General features: G+C 43.6%; 1 protein-coding gene and 1 long non-coding RNA gene across 2 annotated transcripts; one reads left to right on the plus strand and one right to left on the minus strand.

The window, feature by feature from the left end:
• Positions 1-2,251: 2,251 nt before the first annotated feature.
• Positions 2,252-3,260, minus strand: LOC123349213. The gene is made up of 3 exons (XR_006573415.1): positions 2,795-3,260; positions 2,615-2,705; positions 2,252-2,343 (listed from the first exon to the last, which is right to left on the minus strand). It is a non-coding gene; the product is annotated as an uncharacterized LOC123349213 (long non-coding RNA).
• A 4,080-nt stretch (positions 3,261-7,340) lies between these two features.
• On the plus strand, positions 7,341-8,267 carry LOC123349526 (leukotriene B4 receptor 1-like). The gene has a single exon (XM_044987678.1). It carries the CDS (start codon positions 7,341-7,343, stop codon positions 8,265-8,267), a length of 927 nt encoding a protein of 308 aa, XP_044843613.1.
• The last annotated feature ends 17,114 nt before the right edge of the window (positions 8,268-25,381 follow it).

Below are 25,381 nucleotides of genomic sequence, written 5' to 3' on the forward strand. Positions count from 1 at the left end.
AGGACCTGGGTAAAATCAAACACTCAGTGTATAGTTAGGTCAATGGCTATTATGGTCTCAGATACACAGATTACTCAAAGTGCCCAACTATCTGGAAGAGAATTTAGGAGAGCTTTGGCACCACCATTTATATCACCATTGAATTTAGCTCCATAAATCTGCGTAGGGCTGCTCTAGTAGTTCCTACAAAACATCGTCTTGGTTTGGTTCTTTAAGAACCCAAGGCTTTGGTCCAGCAGCTTCCTGTCTCTTAACACTAGTGTGCAGACAAGTTTATCGGGATTAGTTCCGGGCTTCTCATCTGATGCATGATGTTTTCTGTTTGTTATTTTAGGTTCACAAATCAGACTTTAGAAAGGCCCAATGGGTCAAAGACACCATCTCTTTGAAAGGGAAGGATACATGTTGGGGAGGGGGTAAAATCATTTAAAATTCTCTCCATCTGCCACTCCAGGGAAAGACAGTTTTCTCATTGGTTTCACGTTGTGCCTCACACAAAGATGATTGAAAAGGTTATGTGTCAATAAGCTTCATTTACAGCAGAAACCAAGGACTTTGTTGTATCTTTTAGTGAAATTCAGATTCTCAAAATCATTCACATTTCCAGGTTTTGCATATTTACTTATCAGTTAAATTAATATAATGAGCTAATCACAGTGATCTCCTCACAGTGTTGATGTAAATTATATACTTACAGTTATAACTTACAGTTGTAGAACAGCCGACAGAGTGAAGCACATGCCAATAAAGAGGAAAAGTGACAAATTGAAGGATGAAATTCACCTCAGGGACTCCACTCAGTCTTTTGGCCTTGCCATTCCCGCTTAACAATTTTCTCTTAGGGAGGATTTATAGGAATATGAAGTTCTAGCTTGGAAGCAGAGGGGTAATATCGCTTAATAGTCTCACTTGCACTAATAGACTGGCTGTCCTTGTTTTAGGGATTTCCTCTGGAGATGATCTAGAGTAGTTATTGTCTCTACATAACACTCAAATAATCTGTAGGAAAAAAGTTTACCCTGAACCTCTTCTTCTTTCTGACCTGGGTCAGAATCTGAAAGCGAGCCTTCCTCCCATGAAGAATATTGGAATTTATGCTGTTTGTGGGAAACAGATTTCACTTTGCACCTCCTAGAATGCCTCCTAATCAGACTCTTCAGAAGATGAACGGAACTGACGGGGGAGGGAGGCTTTTTTTCTTTTTAGTGCCCTGTCTTTTCTTTGACACCAGGGCCTTATTGGACTTACTCCTTTTTCCATCCATCTCAAAAACTGATGATAGGGAGGAAGGAGACAGATCCTAAGCATGTCTGTGATTTTTGTTGGGGGCAATTAGTGGGGCCTGATTCCTGAACATCTGTGAGACTTCTTTTTCATATGCCTCCTTTGATTCCCCTCCTCAGATGGGAGAGAAGTTCCAGACTGAGAGCCCCCCGGAAAGGGAAGAACCTTTTGAGCAGCTGTCATGCCTGAGAAAGAGGGGTTTCAGGCCGTAGGGAGGAGCTGGCCTGGGCTCCCCAGACTGGAGGGGGTTTGCTAGGATTCCATGCTTTGTTCAAGGGAGATTCCTGGACATGGCTCATCCACCTATTCATGATGTATTTATATATATTAAGTTGTATCTTAAGAGCGCTGTATATTTTTAAGTACATTTGGAACAAAAGAAATCCAAGCACTGGCGCAGGCTCATTAATAGTTGGAGCTGGTAAAATTGTTAATGATACTGAAATAATTATTTCTGTTCTGTTTAGAAGGAAGAAGGATGTTGTACACATTTCACATGAGAATGATGAAACACTTTCCAATCCATTAGTAACCAAAGAAGGTGTTACACAACACCTAAGGATAGACATTTTAAAATCAGCAAGTCAGGATGACTTGCATCCAACAGTCATAAAGGAGATCTCTGGCCCACAGATGTTAACTATCAGAGTGAAATAAGGAAACTGTGAACACTGCCTGGTGACCTTGTTAGTGAGTGTCTCCTCCTACATACACACCAGAAACAATGAGCTGCTTGCTGGCATCGGGGGTTTGTGCCAACACCACATCCCACAAGGGGAAGAACAGTGGATCCATTCAGTTTCTCACCCAGATCATATTCTCCTCTTTCGTTTCTCTTAGTTAAATGGTGTTGGTGGATGGGGGCGTTGTACATTCTGGATGCTGAGACTTGGTGAACTCACATCAATGGTGGCTGCAGTGAATTTTCAGCCTTATTTTAGCTTCTTACCTTGTCCAGTTGACCTGAATATCTCCCAATGGCTTTTTGGGCTTCCAGCTTCTTTTCAAGTCCCTGGATCAGCTTGTGTTTCAAGCTTTCACTCTGGGCTCCAGGACAACCTGTAAATTAAATGTCACTTCTTGGTAGCAACACAACAGGCCAATGGAGATTTGCTAATGGAGCATTTAGGGTCGGTCACTTCAACCTGCCCAGGAAGTTCAAAATGATCACAGCTGGCTGGAAACCACACCAGGGAGACACCATATTAAATCTATTCCAGGTGCTATGTCACCCCCTCATCCTAGTTACTCCCCTGAGCTACCCAAAACAAATCTCCAGCCTTGAGTTCTAGACTGTCTACACCAGTGCTGGATAGAATGAGTCGGTCACCTCCTCAGCCAAGCTGGTGTCAGCAGAACCATCCAGGAGCCTCTGCAGCAGGTTGATCTTCCCTCTGGCGAGCAGGCTGCAATCCAGCACCCTGTGGGAAAGAAATTACAGGGTGAGGCTGGCGCCTTTCACACAAAGGATTTCAATGCACAGCTCCAGAGACATTAAGTAAAGTTTAACCTTGAAAAGGCCTTTCTTGTGAGCCTCCCTCTAAGATCTCAGACCCTTTGGTGACTGCCCTGGACAGTTCCTCCATCTCCTCGACCTGCTCCCTTAGGGGGTTTGGTGGCTAATTTCTCTGCAAAAGAGAAAAAGATCAGTTGAGTCTCCAGGGATGATCACCCCCCTAGTGTCAGTTCCAAATATTTCTGCTCAGATTGTGCCAGGCCAAAGCAAAGTTGTATCCCAGGGAAGTGAATGAGTTACCAGTGCATGGGAATGGAAGGCTTGAGTAGGCAACAGGGATGTGACAATCACCCCCTCCCCCAACTCCCCTTTTCCTCCTGTGAGAGAAGGGGTCTGGGAGAGAAGAGGAGGAAATAGCTGTGGTAGGGGCACTTTTCTGCCCCTGGCCACCTTCCTGCCCCTGCCTGCCCACACACTGCTGGCAGGCAGGGATGGTGGCAAAAGCAACAGCCTCTCATCTCGACTGGCGCTGCACTAAAGGAGAAAAAGCCCTCTCCCGCTTGCAGATCCAGAAGTTGGGGCAGCAGCAACTTCCTTTCTGGCAAGAATAGCAACCTCTCCCCTCTCCATCCAAGAGTAGCAGCTGGGCTCCCTCCTGCCTCAGTCCCCCAGTAAACTGACAGGTTCAGTATCAGGGGTCCCTCCCTCCCCAAGTCTTGGGAAGAATCAGGGTCCCACCCCCCACTAGGAGTGGAGGAATGAGAGCTCCCTTTCCCCCGGCAATCACATCATCACATAGGCATTTGACCCTGTGGGATGGGGTCTAACATGGGCCTTTTGGGTCTAGTACTTGATCCAGGCCGGCCTAGAAGTGAGGGAAGCTCAGAGCATGCTGGCTGATTTGAGATGTGTTTGAGGGGGTTAGTGAATCGGCCACTCAGCTGATTGGATCCCAGCTGTACTTATCCTTGCATCAATGCCCAGATGGAGAATGTCTGCCTGGAGAATCGGGATCCTGGCCTCACTGTCCTTTCACGACCTGCTGGGCCTCAGCGAGGAGGTGGAAACACTGTGGGAAGAAAAGTGTCAGATATGAAACCAAAAGATAAAGCAGGAACCTGCTCCAAAATCACCAGCAGCTGAAATCTCACTCCCTGAGCTGTAAAGCAGATTGTGTCCATGCATCCTTGAGTGATAACTCTGATACTGCGCTTCTATCCATTCAATCTATCTGTCTCTCTACAGCTTTTCTAGTCCATCCGTCTATGGATTATCCATCCACCTGTCTGTCACAGTTCTAGGGCATGGATCAGTCCATCCATCCATGCCTCACTCATCACCATAGCATCAGGGACACAATTGCCCTGCCAAGGGCACACTCTGAGCCCAGGACTGTGCTATGAACACTTTCGATCTACTTTTCAGGAAGTGGGTGCAGACCTTTCCTGTAAAGGGCAACCTCCTTGAAGTTGCTATGCTCAGCAATGCTGCCTCCCTTCTTGGGGATGGTTCTATGGAACTATTTTGGTTTCAATGGGAAAGAAAATGAATAGATTTTCCAATCTCTCTCTCCTGTCTGCAGCACCTGCAACCCTGGACATAGGGTTTATCATCAGCTATGGAAGATAGTGTTTGAGGTAGCCTCTTATAAAAACTTCAAGATAAAGAACTACGTTAAAATGGAGTTAAGGTTGAGAAGGCAGTATCAGTAGTTTAAGGGTAAAAACATTGCAGGGATATTATAATTATCCCGAACCAGGAAATTTAGAGTTACAGTTACACTTAAAAGAAATCCGTTCATGTTAAGTCATGGAAATGCACAGTTGTGGCGTCCAGACAACCTTAACTCTGCTCTTTACCGACACCATACAATACAATACAGCTATGATGAAGGCAGTTAAGTGTTTACGCTCCCAGATTAGATTAAACTGATTTTTAAATGTAGGAATTTTTTCCCTCATGGTGCTGTTGGGCAGAGATAAGGTCATTTAGCTCACCAGCTCCAGAGTCACAATGTCTCTGTGCTTTAAGGGCTCCTCCAACTCTTCTGTTGATATCAGTTTCCCTAGCAGTGCTGCCTTGATACGCTGTGGAGTTGGCAGCAGTGTCCTGGGGAATCTTTCAAGCACTGATACCCAAACCAAGTATGGGGCCATGGAACCTTCAAAAATCCAGAGTCTCCCTCATGCCACTGACTCATTACAACCAGTAGAATTAGTGCCTGCAAATTAGCTTTAGCGGAAGGGTGTTGATTGACTGAGTAACCTTTGTCATCACAATGGCCCTATTTAAGAAAGATTCAGAGCTGTTGATTGGACCCTGCCTGTAGTCTATATACAATCATAATTGGACAAAGCAATCATTAATATCTTAACTGGTTTGCAACATAATTTCTGCAAATATGGCCTACGCACAAAATGTCAATTAATTTTAACTGTGTAGAAAATTTGAAGAATCTGTCTTATTCCTGGCTCACTCTGGGTCATTATAACAGTGGCTACTGAGCTGCTCACCAACACATGCCTATGCCCCATGGCCTCATCTGCCCTCCTGCCCTGCCAGTGTAACATCAACATCACCCTCCCCCATCAACTCTCTTAGTCTTTGCAAACTCTCACCCCTCTCCTCACATGAAGGAGGGACTTGAACTAGGCACGATGCTGGCAGCCTGCCCTGCAAATTGAGGCAGGTGCTCCTTGGTCCTGACCTGCAGTTCCCAGGCCCCAGTTCTCTCTTGGGAAGAGACTGACATCTGTGTGATGATTCTATGACAGGCACCAATGGAGACAAAGGTCACTAGTGGCCACAGAGTAGCGAACTGAAGCCAACCACCAATTTAGGGTTCCACCCTACATTGGGCTGCCTGTGAGTCATGCTGTTTGCTTTGAGGAGCCTAGCGTTCAACTAGAAATGTCTCCTCCGCCACCTGGAGCCCCCCTTTATCTGTTCCATTTTCCTCTGTTGTAGCTGGGTCCTTTCCTGAAGGAATTTCTATATTGTCTGGCAGGAACGGACTACCCAGGATCTCTAGTATTGCTTATGGGAAACTAAGATCTTTCTTGATTTTTTTGACCAATCTTATCCATGGGTATGCCAAATAACATGAGAATGCTTGTATCCTTTACTAGAGCGGACAGGGCTACATCAGCCTTTGGAAAGGAGATCAGCATCCGGCCAAATAATGAAAAGAAAATATTATACACTCTTTCTCATTAGAGGTGATGGATTCTTCTCCTTTATATATCCCATGCACAAATTTACTTGGGTTTGTAGAACTGAATCTGAGCATCAGCATTAGAGAGTAAACTTGAAACTAATTTTAGATTTCAGAGGGAAGTGGTAAACACCTTCTGCTTTCTTGTTTGTGTCTATATAAAATACCCTCCCAATTTCAGTTCCCCAATCCCATCAATTGTTTTTGTAGTTGCAGTTTCTTTTATTTTCTTCTTCCTTCAGTCTTAGGATATGTCTACACCGCAAAAGCTGTGCATGTGCTAGCCTACCTTCTCTTGAATACAGCTGGCATGGGTAACAATAGAAGTGAAGAAAGCACAGCACAGGCTAGCAAGGGGAATACGTCTGTGCCAGGCTGTTACAACCTGTGTTGAAGCTTGCATTGCCTTCAATGCTATTGTTACCCATGCTAGCTGGAGTCAAGCTAGCTTGAGTAGATTAGCCTGTGTACGTACAATCTTTGTCCACTTGCTATTCAGATCAGCTGAAGTTACATTAAAGTGTATTCCATAGAAGAACGTTCTCAGGAGAATTAAAAGACATCCCTCTTTCTCATTTTAGAGAGCCAAAACCAAACCCTTGTCACACCATTGTAACCTCACTGAAGTCACTAGGTCAAATTCAGATCTCCATTATGCCAATGTATATCTAGAGTAACTCCCCTGAAGCTAGGTTAAGAGAGATCAAAATCTGGTCCAGTGGGTTGCACTAGAGTGAAAAACAAAAAGGCAGAATTTGGCAGTTTCTTTAAGTCAGGCAGGTACTCAAGGCAAGGTATAATCATTTGTCTTGTTTTTGATTACTCAAAATATATTATTCCTACTTATACTGAATGTGTCAGTGTTTTGTTTTATTTTTTTAATTTTTGCGTGTGTGTGTGCTTTTTATAAAATAATCCTCACATACAAAACACTGAAGTGCTCATGTGCACTACTTTACTTTAGCTTGTTAAGAGTTTCTTATAAAAACAGTAATTTTAATTGAAGTAGTAAGCTTCTTAAGCACGGGTAAGTAAATATGGGTCCTGATTTTCCTTTCTCATGGTGTAAATCAGAAGTAAATGGAAATAAATGTAATTACATCCATATATAACTGGCACAAATGAGAGCAGTCAGGCGAATATGGTGGGGTTTTTTGTTTTTTTGCTTTGTATGCATGCAGTCTTCCTACGTACTATAATAGAAAGTATGAACTCAGCTTCACCCAGTTCTGAACAATAGGATGTGAACTCACATGCTGTATCAGCCTTCAGATCATTGGTTAGGGAGCACTTGATAAGGTTCACTATTTCTGCTTACAGAGTTAAAAGCACAGTGCAGGGAACAGAGATTGTTAGCATCAGAGAAAAAACAAGTCTTCAATCAAGATGAATAGAACAGAAGAAAACAGCCATCTGACATGGGACAGTGAGAGGTCAGTGGTCTGCACAATACTGAGCTTGTCATTTGCTATTGGGATCCCTGGGAATTCCATTGTCATCTGGACTATTTGTGGGAAAGTGAAGCAAAAATCTCCTACAGTCATGCTGATTCTAAATCTGGCCATTTCAGACATCCTGGTGCTGGTTACTTTACCAGTCTGGATTTACTCCTTTGCTCACACCTGGCTCTTTGGAGTCACCTTCTGCAAAACACTGGTTTCTGTTGTTTACTGCAATATGTATGCCAGCGTGTTTCTAATTACAACACTGAGCGTGGAGAGGTTCATGGCTGTGTTTTACCCATTCATGATTCAAAAGTGGAAAAATAAAGCTGTGATTCTCAAAGCTGTCTTTCTCCTTTGGCTCCTGTCTATTCCTCTTGGAGCTTCCATAATCCCATTTCAAGAAATTGAAGAAACCAAGTTTGGTCAGCAGTGCACATGTCGCAACTACACTTCTGATCAGCAGAAGATATTGTGCCTTTTGTTGGAGACTATTGTAGGTTTTGTGATTCCTTTTGTTATCATCTCTACTTGTTATGTATGTGTTGGAAGAAGAATAAACACAATGACTTACTCATCTAGGCAGCGGTCAGCCAGGCTGATTGCCAGCGTGATTGTGGCTTTTGCTGTTTGTTGGTTACCACATCATGTGTTTAACATAATAGAAATTGTTTCAACACAGATAGTGGACTCTAACCAGAAGATGTCTTTGGCATTGGACGAGGTCTCAGAAATGGGAGTATACATCTCTGGATCACTGACATTTATTAGCAGTTGCATTAACCCTCTGCTTTACGCATTTGCTGCTCGGAACTTTCAAAGTCACCTGAGATTTGCAAAGATGTTCAAACTCTTTGAAACGATGACTTAAACTGTAAGAGAGGAAGCCCAGAGAGCAATGTCTGTGTAAATAACACTTCAATAAACACAGAGATTCTCTAACAAGAGACATGTATGAAATGAGTGATGACTAGAGTACTGAATATTCAATCCTTACGCCTTGCACTGTTAATTTTGCCTCATTAAACAAAACCATTCATTCAGGGTCACCCATTCTAATCCAGCGCAAACTGGTGGCAACTGGAAGTCAATACCATCTGAAGGCTGTTCTATGAGTAATATAAAATGAGCTGGCAGTCTTGGCCAAGTCCATAGGCTCGTGTCCACATCACAAAACTATTACCATTACTGCTCCATCCCAGGTTTCAGGGATGACGATCTGGTTTCTTTTAAGAGTATTGGGTTTGGGATAGAGGGCATGTTGGATGGGGTCACAGTTACCAGCTGCCTTGAAGTTGAGATAATAATATCAGTTCAAAAGTCTGTGAATTTGCTATACAAAGTGATATTAATGGTAAGGCCAAATGCCATGCAAGAAGCTGTCATGAATTCTGCAAATGGCAATTCCACACTGCCACTCCAGACAGGGTCAAATTCCAATCGGATTGCATGGAAATGACACCACTGAAACAATGGAAGTTATTCCAGATTTACACCATTGTAACTGAACAGAATTTTGATCAACATCTTAGCTGAACTCAAGTTTGTTTTCAGGGAGAAGTCAAAAGATTAAGAAGAAAGGTGAAAAAGGAAAGCAGAAAAAGAAAAGGAAAAACACATTGCTCAAGGGAATGTCATTAGGATTTTGGAGACGAAAGGGGAAGGAGATGAGACTTGGGCTATTCTCTGTTGGTTCTTAAATTTGTCTTCACAGCAACAGATGGGTTGGATTATATTTTGTATTTACAAGGTGAAGTGGTGGATTTGACCATACTTCTGAACCTGAGGAGAAAGCCCAGATTTGTGCCAAAACCCCAAACTGAAGATATAAAAAACATAATACCAGAAGCTTTAGGCAATTCGGGATTTATTTAGCATAATGGCATTAGAAGAGCTGGCTGGAAAGTGCATCCCCCACCCCCTTAATGGAAAATTGTCAAAAACTGAAAAAATAATTTTCTAAAAATTTTCAGTGGAAATTTTTGTTGAAAATATGACTTGTCAACTAGGTTTGGCAAAAAAAGTTGAAGATATTGCAAAAAAAAAAATTAATTGAAACCCCTATTTTCCATCAAAAAAGTTCAATAGAAAGTTTTCAACCAAACATAAACATTAGTCAATAGTCAAAAGTTTGAAAGCAGAAGCTTAACTTTAGGCCGCCTATATATAACAGGGGTGGGCAAACTATGGCCTGGGGGCCGCATCCGGCCCTCCAGATGTTTTAATCTGGCCCTCGAGCTCCTGCCGGGGAATGGGGTTGGGAGCTTGCCCCGCACCATGCAACTCCTGGAAGCAGCGGCATGTCCCCGCTCTGGCTCCTATGCGTAGGGACAGCCAGGGGGCTCTGCCCACTACCCCCACCCCAAGCGATGGGCTGGCACACACTGCCTGGCTGCAACTTCGCGTAGGAGCTGGAGGGAGGACATGCTACTGGTTCTGGGAGCTGCTTGAGGTCAGCACCGGTCGGAGCCTGCACCCCTGACCCCCTCCCCCGCCACAAACCCCTCCCCCAGCACTGATCCCCCTCTTGCCCTCCGAACCCCTCAGTCCCAGCCTGGAGCACCCTCCTGCACCCCCAACCCCTCATCTCCAGCCCCACCCCAGAGCCCACACCCCCTTCTGCACTCCAACCCCCAATTTTGTGAGCATTCATGGCCCACCATACAATTTCCATACCCAGCTGTGGCCCTCAGGCCAAAAAGTTTGCCCACCCCTGCTATATATAAGTAGCTTGATTTTCAGACCCGTTGAGCACCCACAAATCACATTCAAGTCAGTAGAGAGTGGTAGGTATCAGCATCTTTGAAAGTCGGGCCATATTTATTTAGGATCCTTATTTTAGATAGCCAAGTATGAAAGTGTTATCTATAATCTATAACCCTTAGCTCCATGATGTAACATTTTCTATGCTAATTACCTGTAGCAATGAAATATTACATGAAATAGGAATGAGCCAAATGCAAGGGTAAAATGAGTGACATTCCTCCTAATAAGGAAAAGTTGAGGTGACAGTGTATTTATATAGATTGGACAAGACATATTGGGTCTGATTTTGTCCTCAACTACAGTTGGTGGAATTTAGGAGAAAAATGAGACTTTCAGTATTACCAGCATCCAGGCTGACTCATGAAAGGTCTGATCTGGCTGCCTCTGAAGTCAGTGAAACTCCCCAGATGCTCATTAACTTCAGCAGGAGCTGGATCAGGCCATAAGAAAAAAGTAAAACTCAGAAAAATAGATGTACTCAGTATCAATTGCCCTGTCCTCTTGAGAACTTTTGAGCTCCTAAAGAAGCTGCTACACTAAATATCCACATAGCCAAGAGGGAAAGCAGACTAGCTTATTAAAGCCAACAAATAGTTTATAAAAAAGCCATATACTGTACACCTGACCTTTTGCACTGTGTATAAGTACACCATATGAAAATTGCATGACTACAAAAGGAACTAAGCCTCAAATATGTTTGTGCAGCATTTGAAATAGTTTTATGGCAATTGTACCCTTCTTCACTGTAGCATTTTGTGTCTTATTTATTTTACAGTCAATGTTTCCTAATTATCAGTGTAAAATTATACTGGCTACTTACACATATACTGTAATATCCTGCAAGTTGTCAGTCCTACCATAAAGTTCTGATGGCAATAATGATATGTAACCCATCTGTCCAAAGAAACTGCAAAATTACTGGTAGATATTTATGTGACAATGATTAGATTTTAAGTGTATTTATTCATCGGTATAACTTGAAATAAACAGTGTGAAGATTAGCTATTAAGATTCCCACCTGTTAATGTAAAATATTTTTCTATATATGTTACAGGAATCATTTATCCTTTTAATTATAAAAGAAGCCACTTTCTTCTTGGAAGTAATGGCATGCACTTCAGAATGAACATCAATGCAACTCCTTCCCTAAGATAAGGGGAAAACTACAGACAAAGCCACAGACAGGGTTTTCTGCTGTAAGGCTTCATCTGATATATCCACTGATCCATCACTTGATAGTCATGAGCAGGTAAATCAGAATGGTACCAAATCAGTAACACCAGTAAGGAGTTAGGCATCTTAAGAATTCTTTTCAAGTTTGTGGAAACTTTTCAGGTTAAAAGCAGCAACTTTAGCAGCCTACCAGCAGGAAAAAGGGGAGCTGCATTTCTGAAGGGTTGGGGTGATGATTGATAATCCTGCTGGTTCTCATTCTCCCTCTATTTTCCCACTTACCTTCCCTGTCTCCCTCCCATGTGTGCCATCTCTCCTCACACACCTGTTCTGTGCTGCTATTCAGGGCTGGATGAATCCTACCTCTAAATCCTAGAGGGAAATGCAAGAAAGGAAAGTTAGCTACTAAACAGAAACAACCACAAAGCAAGAAAAAGACACTGCAGCAAAATTAAGAGTAATAAATTACTGGACAAATTAAGGAAGAGAATAAATCAGGATCCTTATCTCTTCAGACACCTAACTTCACAGATACTTTTTCAAGTAGGCTGCCAGGCTCACATTTAGTTAATCACCACCAGCTTGGGAGGGAGGGGGTTGTGCTGGTGACTCCTTGCCGTGGCATCTGCAACATGAGGGCATAACACCTTCTCCATTACATTGCACATGCAGCTCCTTGGGTAGAGTGCAGGAATAGAATCACCAGAAACAGGTGATGAAACAAACCAATCATAGTACAGGAGCTAACAGGCATTATTATAAACCATAGACATTATGCAACTGTTCTAGTGAGCTGGGCTTTGTGTAAGAGGTACAGTGATCCACTGGCTCTGCAATGCTTGTGGTGAGCATTGTGTGTGTGCACCTGAAACCGAATGTCCAGCATGGATGCTCAGTATTGCAATCCCACTGGTTCAGTTACCACTGATACCATTCTCTAATGTAAACACATCCTATCTGTACTAAAGACTGAAATCAGTTGAGACTTTCAAGTAATTTAGCTCAGTGCAAACTAACACAGGGCAAGTGTTTCCACACTTACAATGCACAGGTGTGTACAGCAGGTTTGCTGTTATGCCCTACATTCACACTGACTCTGCATTCAATCATGTTAAACACAGTAACTCCCAGGGATGCATCTCATGGTTCCCAACACTGCTGCAAGTTGTGGCACACTGCTGGATTTCACAAAACTTTCAGGGAGAACCTGATTGCCCCTGTGTGTGACATTCTGTACCTTGGGGAGCACCCTGTAACCCCCATATTCCTCATGTATATATGATTGTGATCTTACATATAAAGCATGCTTTGTAAGGTATCAGGGGAAAGGTTATGGCCTGCGGAAAGTAATTTCTCTATCCATATATGTGTATCATTAATAAATATGAAGTTATGAGAATTGTGTTGTATGGTGGTCACTAAAACATGCTGTAAGGTGGGGAATTAGCTAGACATTAGCTCCCCAGAGGCAACAGCCAGGAAAGTAGCCAACACCCGGCTGGGGTATCAATCAACCCATCAACAACCATTGTCCAGCAAGGGAGCTATGATGCAGTGTCTTACCTGCATGAGGCCACATTGGGGGAATTTCTGAGCCTTGCCTAGAGACCCGGCAAGGCCCAACCAGACATGCCTGCACAAGTGTTTTCCAAGCACATGGACTGAGGGTATAAAACAGAGTGCACACATACTGGACCTTTTCTCCTGCCTCAACCTACACTGCAAGCAACTAAGACACTGAGAAGAAGACAAGACTCCAACAGAGGAGACTGGCCCAGGTTTAAGGAACAAACCTGTATATTAAGGACTGCAATATCCAATGGGGTGAGAAAAACTGCTTAATCTAGTTGCTGTCCAGTCTAATAGGGTTGAGAGTTTAGACTGTGTGCTTATATTTTATTTCTTTTGGTGACTAACTCTGACTTTTTGCCTGTCATTTAATATCACTTAAAATCTACCTTTTATAGTCAATACATTTGTTTAACTGTTTATCTTTACCAGTGAGTTTGTATAAAGTGTGGGGCAAATCTGCTCAGGTTTGACAAAGGCGGGTATATGTCCATTTTCCATTGCTGACGTGTTGAACCAATTAATAAATTTGTATTGCCCATCTTGAGCAGTGCAAGCCAGTATATTCTGAGGTACAGTGCTGGGAGCTGGGGGGATTTCACTCTGGTGCCTTTCTCTGTGTGATTCATGAGTGGCTCTGAGAGCATATATGCAATATAGCTGGGTGTGGGGCTCCACAAGCTGTAGTGCTGAGTGATCACAGCGCCTGGAGGGGTTTGCTGCTGGTCACTAGCAAGGCACTGCGAGAGACAGCCCAGGCTGGAGTGAGTCCAGGGGGCACAGCGGTCCCACAGTCCCAGGCTGCATTCTGGGGGGATCCTGTCACACTGTGCCAATCCCAAGATTTTAGCTCTGATACGACAGTCCATTAGAAAGATGGACAAAGTTCAGAAAACACACTGAGATACTGAACTTTTCCTCTGGAGAAGTGAAAGTGTCTTGCAAGCTTCTGTATAGCTAAAAAGCTTTTTCAAAGGGAAAGGTATGGTTAAAGTTTTATAGCTAATTTCATGCTTTAACTGATGGTCTGCAGGGTGAAAAGCTTCAAGGCACTATACTAGATTATCATAATTTGAGCTAAGAGATATAGTTCCCCTTAATAATTCATTCTTGGCTTGGGAAATTTCTCAAATTGGACTCGTAGGTTGCAATTTGTTACTCTAGAACTAGAAATAGACAAACTAACTCAGACAAAATAAGAACTAGAGCTAGATGCAAGCTGAAAGATTTGGATCAAGACAGAACCAAAAGTTTGGGGGGTATTCCAACACTGGGCTCTGATCAGGCTTGTTTCTAACAAGAACTTACTTAAGTCTCAAGCAAAACAATTTTAGTAGTATGAAAAAATGTGGGTAACTATTTAGTATTCATACTTTTAACTTCCATGCACCCACATAGTGAGAATATGAGGCAGATAAAGCAGGCATTTCCTTTCCTTTACATTGCACTTTTGTCCTTGTGAAATTTTAAACCGAGTTTTGCATACTGCTGTGGTCTTGATAAACATCTGAAATTCAGATATTTATTGGAAACAAAGACAAAACTTTGAACGTTTTGAGGTTACCAAATCACTAGCTAAGACTAGCTTCATTCATCACACGGCTTCTGGCTTTGTCAGCAACCTGTTAAAATCATTTTTTACTCTAGGGTTTCCCTCCATCCGTCCACGGCGCTGATGCAGATTTGTGAATGACACTGAGGAGTCCAGCCTGGATGGCTTTCAGTTTCCTAGAATTTGTAGACATCATGATTGCTACAGCTCCCTTCCCTTATTTTGCATTTTCAAAGAAAAGCTGAAAATAACAAAAGCAGTACCCTGTGAACCCTCTACTCCTGACATTCAGAATTAGTTACTACAAGAGACTGGTATCTGCATCAAGGTTATACTTGCAGGAGGAACAGAAGATATATAAGCAAGACCAGAAAGACAGTGGCTCTGTGTTTCTCAAGTACATCAGAATGCTTCCAACAGTGCTTCTATTCTGACAGAAGTAACACCTATCCATTGACAATGAAAAACACAAGGCGCAGTGGATGAATTAGTTTGCAGTTGTTGCTTTTAGTTGGTGTCATATTTTATATGCATTTGCTTATTCTTTAAGGGGAAGATATACCAGACAGTGCTATACCACATCTATTGCAGAAATTAGGAAATGAAACTCTTTGTCTCTTCCTTGAACTCCTGAGTCATGACCTATCCTCCTGAGATGTGCCCCAGAATAGTTTGCACCAATGTCCAGTTTCCACAGTACTTCAAAGAACCCCCTGTCAGATTCATGGCAAAGGCTTATGAACTGTTCTTTGAATCTGAGCAACCAGCTGCATGACTTCATGCCAGCAGTAGCACTGAGTCCAGCAAACAAAGCTAACCACAACTCTGCCATTTTCAGGAAATTCTGGTAATGGAGTTAACTGGATTTTCCAAAGCAATAGGGCATGGAGCTATGCTCTACCCTACTTTCTGTTGTCAGTGGAAGGTTCCCCCTCCTTCCCCACACTGCTCAGGCCTTGGCTACACTGGCGCTTTACAGCGCTGCAACTTTCTCACTCAGGGGTGTGAAAAAACACACCCCTGAGCGCAGCAAGTTACAGCGCTGTAAAGCACCAGTGTAAACACTGCCCCAGCGCTGTAAGCTAATCCCCACGGGGAGGTGGAGTACCTGCAGCGCTGGGAGAGCTCTCTCCCAGCGCTGGCGCTGCGACCACACTCGCACTTCAAAGTGCTGCCGCGGGAGCGCTCCCACGGCAGCGCTTTGAAGTTGCAAGTGTAGCCATACCCTCAGTTTGTGATGCAGTTAAATAAAGCAGCGAAGTTCTCTGCCTGCAGTCCTGTGAATAGAGTGTTGCTATTGTAGCATGGAGCAGTCTTACAGCCTGGCTAAGTTTGGCCCAGAGTCTTGAAGAGTATATTGGTCACTTCTGTTCCAAATACTCTGATCATTGCTGAATAGCATGCATTATGTGCCTCCACATCACCCTCTGGCACTTTGGAAAATCGGCACCTGTGCAGCCATGCATGTGCCGTCCGGAGGAGGGAGTGGTGCACTCCAGCTGGATAGCGTGGGTTCATTATCACATTCAGTTTCCACAGGGAAGTGTTTGCAGCCACTGCTGTGTGTGTCTATTGCAGGAGTTGACAACTTATAGCACACTTGTCGAAGGCGGCACGCAAGCTGATTTTCAGTGGCACTCACACTGCCCAGGCCCTGGCCACCGGTCCAGGGGGGCTCTGCATTTTAATTTAATTTTAAATGAAGCTACTTAAACATTTTAAAAACCTTATTTACTTTACATACAACAATAGTTTAGTTATATATTATAGACTTATAGAAAGAGACCTTCTAAAAATGTTAAAATGTATTACTGGTACACGAAACCTTAAATCAGAGTGAATAAATGAAGACTCGGCACACCACTTCTGGAAGGTTGCCTACCCCTGGTCTATTGTGTCTCCTTCCTCAGTGCTGCCTTGTAGAGTGTGAGGCTACATTAACGACAACGTGTTAACCCTTGAGGGCTCAGCCAAGTGCTAGTTCATCATTTTGCAGCAAAGCATTCCCTGGGAAATATCCCACCTGATAGCTCAGGGAGCTCATGAGCAGGTCCCCAGACAATCCTCTGATTAGAACTTTTTTAAAACTTATACTGTAAATGTATATAATGTCTTTTGTCTGGTGAAAAAAATTTCCCTGGAACCTACCCCCAGCCCCAATTTACATTAATTCCTATGCGGAAATTGGATTTGCTTAACATCGTTTTGCTTAAATTCACATTTTATAAGAACTGAACTACAACGTTAAGCAAGGAGTTACTGTATCACATTGCCATCAGGGAGGACAATCATATGGTAATGACTTCTGGTCATCATTCACCTGAGCCAGATTCAAAGCAGCATCCCATTAACAATCTCTAGAGGCATAAGCTCCCACTCTGACACCACATCTGAGGCCAGGTCTACACTAAAAAGTTGGGTCGACGCAGCTACATAGCTCAGGGGTGTGAAAATCTACACACCCGAGTGACATAGTTAAACCAACCTAACCCCCACGTAGACAGCTCTAGGTCGATGGAAGAATTATTCCATCAACCTAGCTACAGCCTCTCAGGGAGATGGATTAGTTACAGCAACGGAGATCTGCAGCTGTGCTGCTGTAGCTGGTTAAATGTAGACATAGCTTAAGGGTACATCTATACTACCCGCCGGATCGGCGGGTAGCGATTGATCTATCGGGGATCAATTTATCGTGTGTAGTGTAGACGTGATAAATCGATCCCCGATCGCTCTCCCATTGACTGCTGAACTCCAGCTTGGCAAGAGGCGGAATTAAAGTCAACGGGGGAGCCATGGCAATCGACCCCGAGCCGTGAGGATGCGAGGTAAGTCGAACTAAGATACGTAGACTCCAGCTATGCTATTCTCGTAGCTGAAGTTGCGTATCTTAGGTTGATTTCCCCCCCCCCCCCCCAGTGTAGACCAGGCCTTAGAAACTATATTTAAATTCCTGTTTGTCTTTTTTCTCTCTTCCTAATTCCTCTGTCTCAAGTTACAGTACATATCCACAGCAGTCACCACTTCTGTTTCTATCTCTGGGTGAGAGTTGAATGCAAGATTATGCTCCCAAAACCATGGGCAGTGCATATAAGTGGTTTGGGAAGGCTCAGCCTCCCCCAAAATAAAAAAGGCTGGCCAGGCAGGGGGCAAATGCCGGATGCAGTGCGGTCACCACCCTTCGGAGGAGTGCTGGCCTGCCAACCAAGAGCACTGGAAGCTCCCTAGAAGTGGGAGGGCCACTGGCACCTGGACTGTGGCCCTGCTCGCGTGCTGCCCAGGCGCATCTCTGGGGTGTCTGCGGTGCTGCACTTGGCCAGGCGGGGAGCCCAGGGCAGGATGCTGGTGTGGCCGTGTCAAAGCAGCTGCTGCTGGAGCCTGTGAGCCTGTGCCTAGCTCCCCTCAGCACTGACCTGGTTCAGTTGGAGCCAGACATCTCCCAGCATTGGGAATAGAGTTGCCAATTTTTGGTTGGATGTATTTCTGAAGATTTAATTACATGATATAATCTTTAATTAAAGATGCATCTTTAATTCCTGGAGACTCCAGGCCAATCCTGAAGGGTTGGCAACCCTAACTGGGAACCAAATGAGCTGTGCCGCCTTCCGCACTGCAAGCAGGAAGCGGTGGCAGCCATGGAGCTCCTGCCTCCTGAGGGCTATCTCCGGCTTAACCCAAGCTCCACAGGCAGCTGCACCCCCGAGCCGCCCTGCCTCCCCTTGCTACAGCACGGGCCTCTCCCCTTCCCCTCCAAGGGCCTCACAGGGTGTGAGCTGGGGGGAAATTATGGGACTGAACCCTGTGGGGCATGGTGGGGCAGTAAGGAGCCTGGGGATAAGGGGGCAGTGAAGAGCCCATGGGGGGTAGATGGGGACAGTAAGGAGCCTGGGGGAACAGTGAAAAGCCCCATGGCAGAGCATAAGGTTGGGGCCAGGTAGGGGATGGAGACACTTCTAGGGGGCTTCCGACATTTTGTAGCCTCCCTAAAGAAAAGACTCATGTGCCGCCTATGCCCACAACTCAAAATAGATTATACATTTATTATATGTATTGTGGTAGTACCTCAGATCCTGTAGCAAGGTTGACCTCCACAGCACCCCTGTGGCCCACCATAGCATGATTCACCCTGCCAGGTAGTCAGTGGTCAGCAGATGCTTCAGACATGGCTGGCTCAACTCTGTGGTGACTTAGCCCTCCACACTCAGTGATGCCAAAGTTCCACTCCTTCCAGGATGTCCAGATTCCAGAAACAAATATGACAAAGTTAAAACTCTGCTCCTGGCTACTCTCCCAGGGATCTTCAGTCACCTTTGTATGATGGCTTCCTGTCAGACTCTCTCTGCACTTGGCAATTCCTCACTACTGCTAGTTTTGTTTGAGACCCCGGTCAGTTCTGATCCCAGCAGAGGATCAGCTGGTTGAGCCTTAGTCTTGTCATAGGGCTTCTTCTCAAGTCCAGCCTACTTTCCCTCAGGGAAGCTCTGTCAGCCCACAGTCCCTCTGTCTGCACCCACAGATGGAGCAGTACTATTGAACTTAAACGAGAGTCCCAAAGGAAACATAAAACAAGCAAGTCTTCTACCCCTTCTGAACTACCCTTTTGTCCAGACTTTCTCCCTGGAGGCTCAGCGCCTATCTGAACTGCCAACCCACAGAACTTCCTCCCTGGAGTCCTCCTCCTCAGGTTAGACCCTTAGGCCTTCTTCCAGGCCTGCCACAGAAATCTCCTTCTCTCCTACCACCCTCTCTCCTCAGGCCCAGTCATAGAAGATAACTTCCCTTCTGCAACTCCCCTCCACAAGAGAGCTCTCCAAGTCTTTAGGAAAACCACCCAACTCCTTTGTTTGTTTGTTTTCTGGCAGAACAGCCTCATTATAGGAGGCTATGGACACCACTTTCTTCATTCATTATCCCCATTAGTTCAGCTGTCAGAATGACCACATAATTCGAGATCCTTTTAGATTTCAGGATTCCAAGACTAGGAACACAGGAAGCTGCTCCCACTCTACTCATGCTGTCAAACCCACAAATGGGAGAATAACTGTCCAGGTGTAATTTGATTTCCCATGACTAAACATTTTGAGTTCTCATTTTTTCATTTTTTACATATCTCCTTAACTCATAGTATGAGGAAGTCTGTGGCAATGCTTACTAAGCTTCCATCAATCCTCATAAATCTATTGTGTAGAACTGTTTTCATGATTCCCTTTTACCTTTGCCCAAAAGGTTACAACTAATAGTTTCATCCTTAGATTTATAGGTTCTTCTCCTGTGTCTATTTGCAGCATGCACCATGGTGTTGTTATCATTGCGCCGCATGCCAGTCACAGAGCTTGGGCCTGGAGCAGTTCCAGGTGTCTAAGACTTGTTCATGAGGCTGAACCAAAAGCTTGGAATCCAAAGTCTTAAACTGGTCTTACCAATGCTCTGTACCTCATCCTCAATACCTTTTTATCTGCCCACCCCCATTTGTTTCCTGCTACATTTTTACCCTTTTGTATGATATTATCTATGTGAACTTTCCAAGTTTCTCACTTGTTTTTGCAAGTGAGAATTTAAATCCCCAATCATTGCCACACTTGGAAATTCTCTGGAGTGCCTCATTTGTCTTTTCCACAGCTACTTTAAATCTTTTTTCCTTCATCCATATACCACAGTCATCTGTGAAAAGGAAAATACCTATTCCTATCTGCATACTTTCCAGGAGGTAATTTATTGTAATGGAAAACAAAGTAGCACTGATAATATTCTCTTGTGAAGTTCCATTTTTAAGCTTGTAGATCTCTGAGCCTCAACTCTTTCCCAGCTGGTTCTGATAATTGAACCAAGTCATCTGATCCCCAGCTGATCAGGATCAGCAGGGGGTTATTGATCCCTCACAGGTGAGGCTGAGCCCAACTGTGTTCATAGGGCCAGTCAGCCTGTGACAGCCCCACTCATAGGATAGGACCCCACTGTTCTAGGTGCTGTACAAACAGAACAAAAAACAATCCCTGACTCAAAGAACTTGTACGTCAAGAGACAACAGGCGGCTAGAGACAGATGAGCAGCACAAGGGAACAATGAAACAATGTTGGTCAGCATGATAGGAAATGGTCTCAGAACACTAGCTGCCTAAACACTGTAAAATATTTTGTATGTATTGTGACAAGTATAAAACCCTAAGACAGCTTAGACAATTCCACACATTGTCTATGCTGCAAAAACATAGTCTACTCCTGCTCCCATTGAAGTTACACCTCTACCTCGATATAACGCAACCCGATATAACACGAATCTGGATATAACGCAGTAAAGCAGTGCTCCGGGCGGGGTGGGGCGGGCTGCGCACTCCGGTGGATCGAAACAAGTTTGATATAACACAGTAAGATTTTTTGGCTCCTGAGGACAGCGTTATATCGGTGTAGAGGTGTATTTGCAAAACACTTAGGTGCAGATCCCCGAAGGTATTAAAGCTCTGAATTTCCATTGAAATCAATGGATGTTAGGAGCCTCAATATCTGTGTGGGTTTGGGCCCTCTTGACTTTGTTTGAGCAACACCAGGTGCTCAAATCTTAGCTGTTTCTTAAATACTATTATTAAGCAATTTTTTTTAATATCACAGTGAATCTTTAATTATGCTGTCACAAAAATGCTTGGTTAAATTCAGTATGCAGAGTAGTTGTAACTGGGTCAGTCCCAGGATTTTAGAGAAACAAGATGGGTGAGGTAATATCTTTTTTTGGACTAGCTTCTGTTGGTGAGAGAAATGTTACCTTACCCACCTTGTCTCTGGTTAAACTTAAGCAGTTCTCAGTATAAGCTATAAAGCAGAGCATTCCTTTTACTTACATGCCCTCTCCTGCCCTCATGTGGCCATTTCCGTGGGATGTGAATGGCTGTAATTCCCTTAGTCTTATTTGAAAATCCCATTTTAAATGACTTTCCAAAGATCCCACTAGTCAGAGACAGAGCAGCAAATTGAACCAAGGAGTCCTGGTACCAAGTTCCTTTTCTTCTTCCTCTATCATTATGTATTACTTTTGTTATGCCTTAATATTTTCCAACTACTTTATGAGCACACACTGTGTCTAATTCTCCCACTCGTAATCACATTGAGCAGTATCTTTCTATTTGAGTAGCCCCTCCACTTTGAAATTCAGTATCAGTAGAAACCTATTTTATCAACCAGCTTCTCAAAAGCAATTGTAGGAGGATAAACACATGAACTGATAGCCTGCCTCCATTTGTGTCATTCCCAAAGGATCACTGGGTTGTTTTGGTTTGAGTAAGGAATGAAGCAACATTGATACTTTTGAAATTTATGTCTTAAGCTTCTCTGAAGTTGGTCTTCAAGGGAACACTAAAGTTAGAGATCTGTGACTGTCCGGAGTTAACAAGGTACTTAACCTATTCATTGTCTGTGTGCAAAATCCCCACCATTAAGGAGAGACCAAGACAGAAATGCAGTATAAAAAAAATGCTCATAAGCATCAACAGATGTGATCTGTCTTAAATAAACATGTGGCCCTAAATGGGCATCATGTTTAAAATAGGAGGATCTTCAAGCAAAAAGATATGCCATTCTACAGACTGTTCCTCACAACCTATATTTAATTTTAACGTATGCCTCAGGAAAACTGGAATACCACCTCACATAGACTTGAGTATACACGTGTGAGCATCCAGCATCACGCTTAATAATTATGGCTAGAATTCTTGTCCATAAATAGCAAAATTCAGCTCAAATAATGGACCTATGGATCTATTAGATTAGGTCTTGTATGAATTATTAGCTTCAGTAGAACTACTCACATGGGCAAGAGTTTGCAGGTTTGGGCTCTCGGATTGTCCCAAAGGATGTATTTTATGTTCGATTTAAAAAGTACCATGCACATCACATAAATAATAAAATATATATTTTAAAGTGAATTGGAATTAGGAGAGTTTATGCTTGTGAGAACATTAGCTTCCCTGGGTAAAGAAACAATAGATGCAAACTGCCCATAGTTGAAGCAGTTTGAGCTAGTCATCTATTGTTGGGTCCAAAACATCCTTGTTAAAGACCACCATGCAAAACCAACCACCATGCCACCGTCATACTGAAAGTGTAGAATGCATTAAACTCTTAGTACCTGCCTCACTGTCAGGGATGGAATTATATCCTGCCAGAATCTCTATAGCCGAAGAAGCCCCTCATGTTTGGTGATGTGAAACTAAATGAAAGTGGTTCCTGACTTCTCACAACAATACTGCTTATCACTTATATCTTAGATACAGCTAATTATAGTATGGGCCACATTTTGAAGAGCTCAGCTCCCATTTAGGCACATAAATAAGGGTCAGATTTATGACAAAACTCAGAACCCAACAGTTCCTAGTAAGACACTTACGGACAGGTTTTCAAGAACGCCTTGCCCCCAACCTACTGAGAGTTCTTTTAAAGTCTAAACTTTTATTCTGGTACCTAAAAGGAAAATGAGCTCTTCTGAAAAATCTGACCCTATATATTTTAGGTATGCTCCTAAGGACAAAGTTGAAACACTGGACTGCATTTCCTCTTCCATTTCACTTCTGGTACTTAATTCTGAGGTTGTCAGAATGAAGGAGCCCTTGAAGGAACGAAACCAATATCTATCTATGTCTGTGTACGTTAGAAGAGATATCTTTCAATTCAGAGATTACTGAATATAGAAAATATTCCCTTTGATATTAAGGTGGTTAACTAGTGTACATTCTGTTCAGATGACAGATACTGCTGATTGCTTAGTATTTACCAGAGTGTCATGTCTCATCTCCCTTCCCTTCCACTGGACTCCTTTGGCTGCTACTACCACCTTCCTTCCCAGCATTAATAAAAAATCACTTGCCTTCCACCAGCCAGGCCCCAGTAAACATCTCCCTCCAAAAAAACCCAGGAGTACTTGTGGCAACTTAGAGACTAACAAATTTATTTGAGCATAAGCTTTCGTGGGCTACAGCCCACTTCATTGGATGCATAGAATGGAATATATAGTGAGGAGATATATATACACATACAGAGAGCATGAAAAGTTGAGAGTTGTCCTACTAACTCTAAGAGGCTAATTAAGTAAGAGAAAAAACTTTTGTAGTGATAATCAAGATAGCCCATTACAGACAGTTGGACAAGAGGTGTGAGAATACTTAACATGGTGAAATAGATTCAGTGTTTGTAAAGGCTGAGCTGTAATGGGCTATCTTGATTATCACTACAAAAGTTTTTTCTCTTACTTAACTAGCCTCTCAGAGTTGGTAGGACAACTCCCACCTTTTCATGCTCTCATATATACACATACAATCTCCTCACTATATGTTCCATTCTATGCATCCGATGAAGTAGGCTGTAGCCCACAAAAGCTTATGCTCAAATAAATTTGTTAGGGTATGGCTACACTGGCGAGTTGCAGCGCTGGAAAGCCTCCACCAGCGCTGCAATTAGTAAGTGGCCACACCTGCAGGGCACTTCCAGCGCTGCAACTCCCTGGCTGCAGCGCTGGCCGTACACCTCACTCGGCATGGGGAATAAGGATTCCAGCGCTGGTGTTGCAGCGCTGGTCATCAAGTGTGGCCACACACCAGCGCTATGATTGGCCTCCAGGGTATAAGGTGTATCCCAGAATGCTTTTATAAATTACTCTCTTTGTTTTGTTATGCAGCCTCTCTTTGTTTTGTTATGAACGAGCTCCGCGCGGAGCTCCGTTGCTTATCTAAAAAACAAACAGAGCTCCTGTTTGCTGTGATCATCTGTACCTGGCTGTAAACAATCAAATGAGAGGCAGGCAGGGAGGGAGTGAAACAGCGGGGAGTCGTGTTGGCTGCAGGCTGTTTGCAATTAAGAGTTAAGACTAAGGGGTCGGAAACATGTTCTGATTTTTCAAGGCAGGAAGCTAACACACAGTGTTGGCTCCAAAAATCCCCTCTCTCTTTCCCCCCGCTCCCTGTCACACTAGACCCCACTCCACCCCCCTCTTTTGAAAAGCACGTTGCGGCCACTTGAATGCTGGGATAGCTGCCCATAATGCATCACTCCCAACAGCGCTGCAAATACTGCAAATGTGGCCACATACCAGCGCTGGTAGCTGTGAGTGTGGCCACACACCAGCGCTGGCCCTGCACAGCTGGATGACCAGCGCTGCAAACCGTAAGTGTAGCCATACCCTTAGTCTCTAAGGTGCCACAAGGACTCTTGTTCTTTTTGTGGATACAGACTAACACGGCTGCTACTCTGAAATCTCCCTCCAAAACTTCCATTTGCAGGCGGAGAGAGAGGAAGCCAAGGCTGCCCTAAGAACTGTCTAGAATACCTGTCAAAAACAGCAGGGAAAAGTGATTTAAGAAGGGAGCTAAGCAGGAAAACCTGAATGCTTGGCTCCAGCAGCCCTGAAAACTTCACAGGATCCAGTGGTGAGGTCAGTTGGGATGCAAACTATTTGGGGTGTAAAAAGAACAGGTTGTGTGGTCAAACTGAAAGGATGACGTTTAATGAGGCCTGTGCCAGGAAGGAATGAAGGATGTAGTAGATTACGTGGAAAGGTGAAGTATGGTCAGGACAGCCTATTTTAGTGAGGAAAGGAGATGAATATGGCAGCCTCCAAGCAATCAGATCAGACAGTAAAGGTTAAACTTCCACATATTTCCTGATTTGTTAAAATATCCATTATTTTTAAGTATTTAGTTATCTATCTAAAAATTTTAATATAAGAACACCAGAGTTTTGTTCTAAATGTATACTCTTTGTACCTTAGTTTCTCCATGTTTGAAATACAGTAGAACCTCAGAGTTACAATCACCAGTCAACCACGCACCTCATTTGGAACTGGAAGTACACAATCAGGCAGCAGCAGATACACACACACACACACAAAGCAAATATAGTACAGTGCTGTGTTAAACGAACTACTAAAAAAATAAAGGGAAAGCAGCATTT

The sequence above is a fragment of the Mauremys mutica genome, chromosome 14 (assembly GCF_020497125.1).
Source record: "Mauremys mutica isolate MM-2020 ecotype Southern chromosome 14, ASM2049712v1, whole genome shotgun sequence".
Classification (NCBI taxonomy): domain Eukaryota; kingdom Metazoa; phylum Chordata; order Testudines; family Geoemydidae; genus Mauremys; species Mauremys mutica.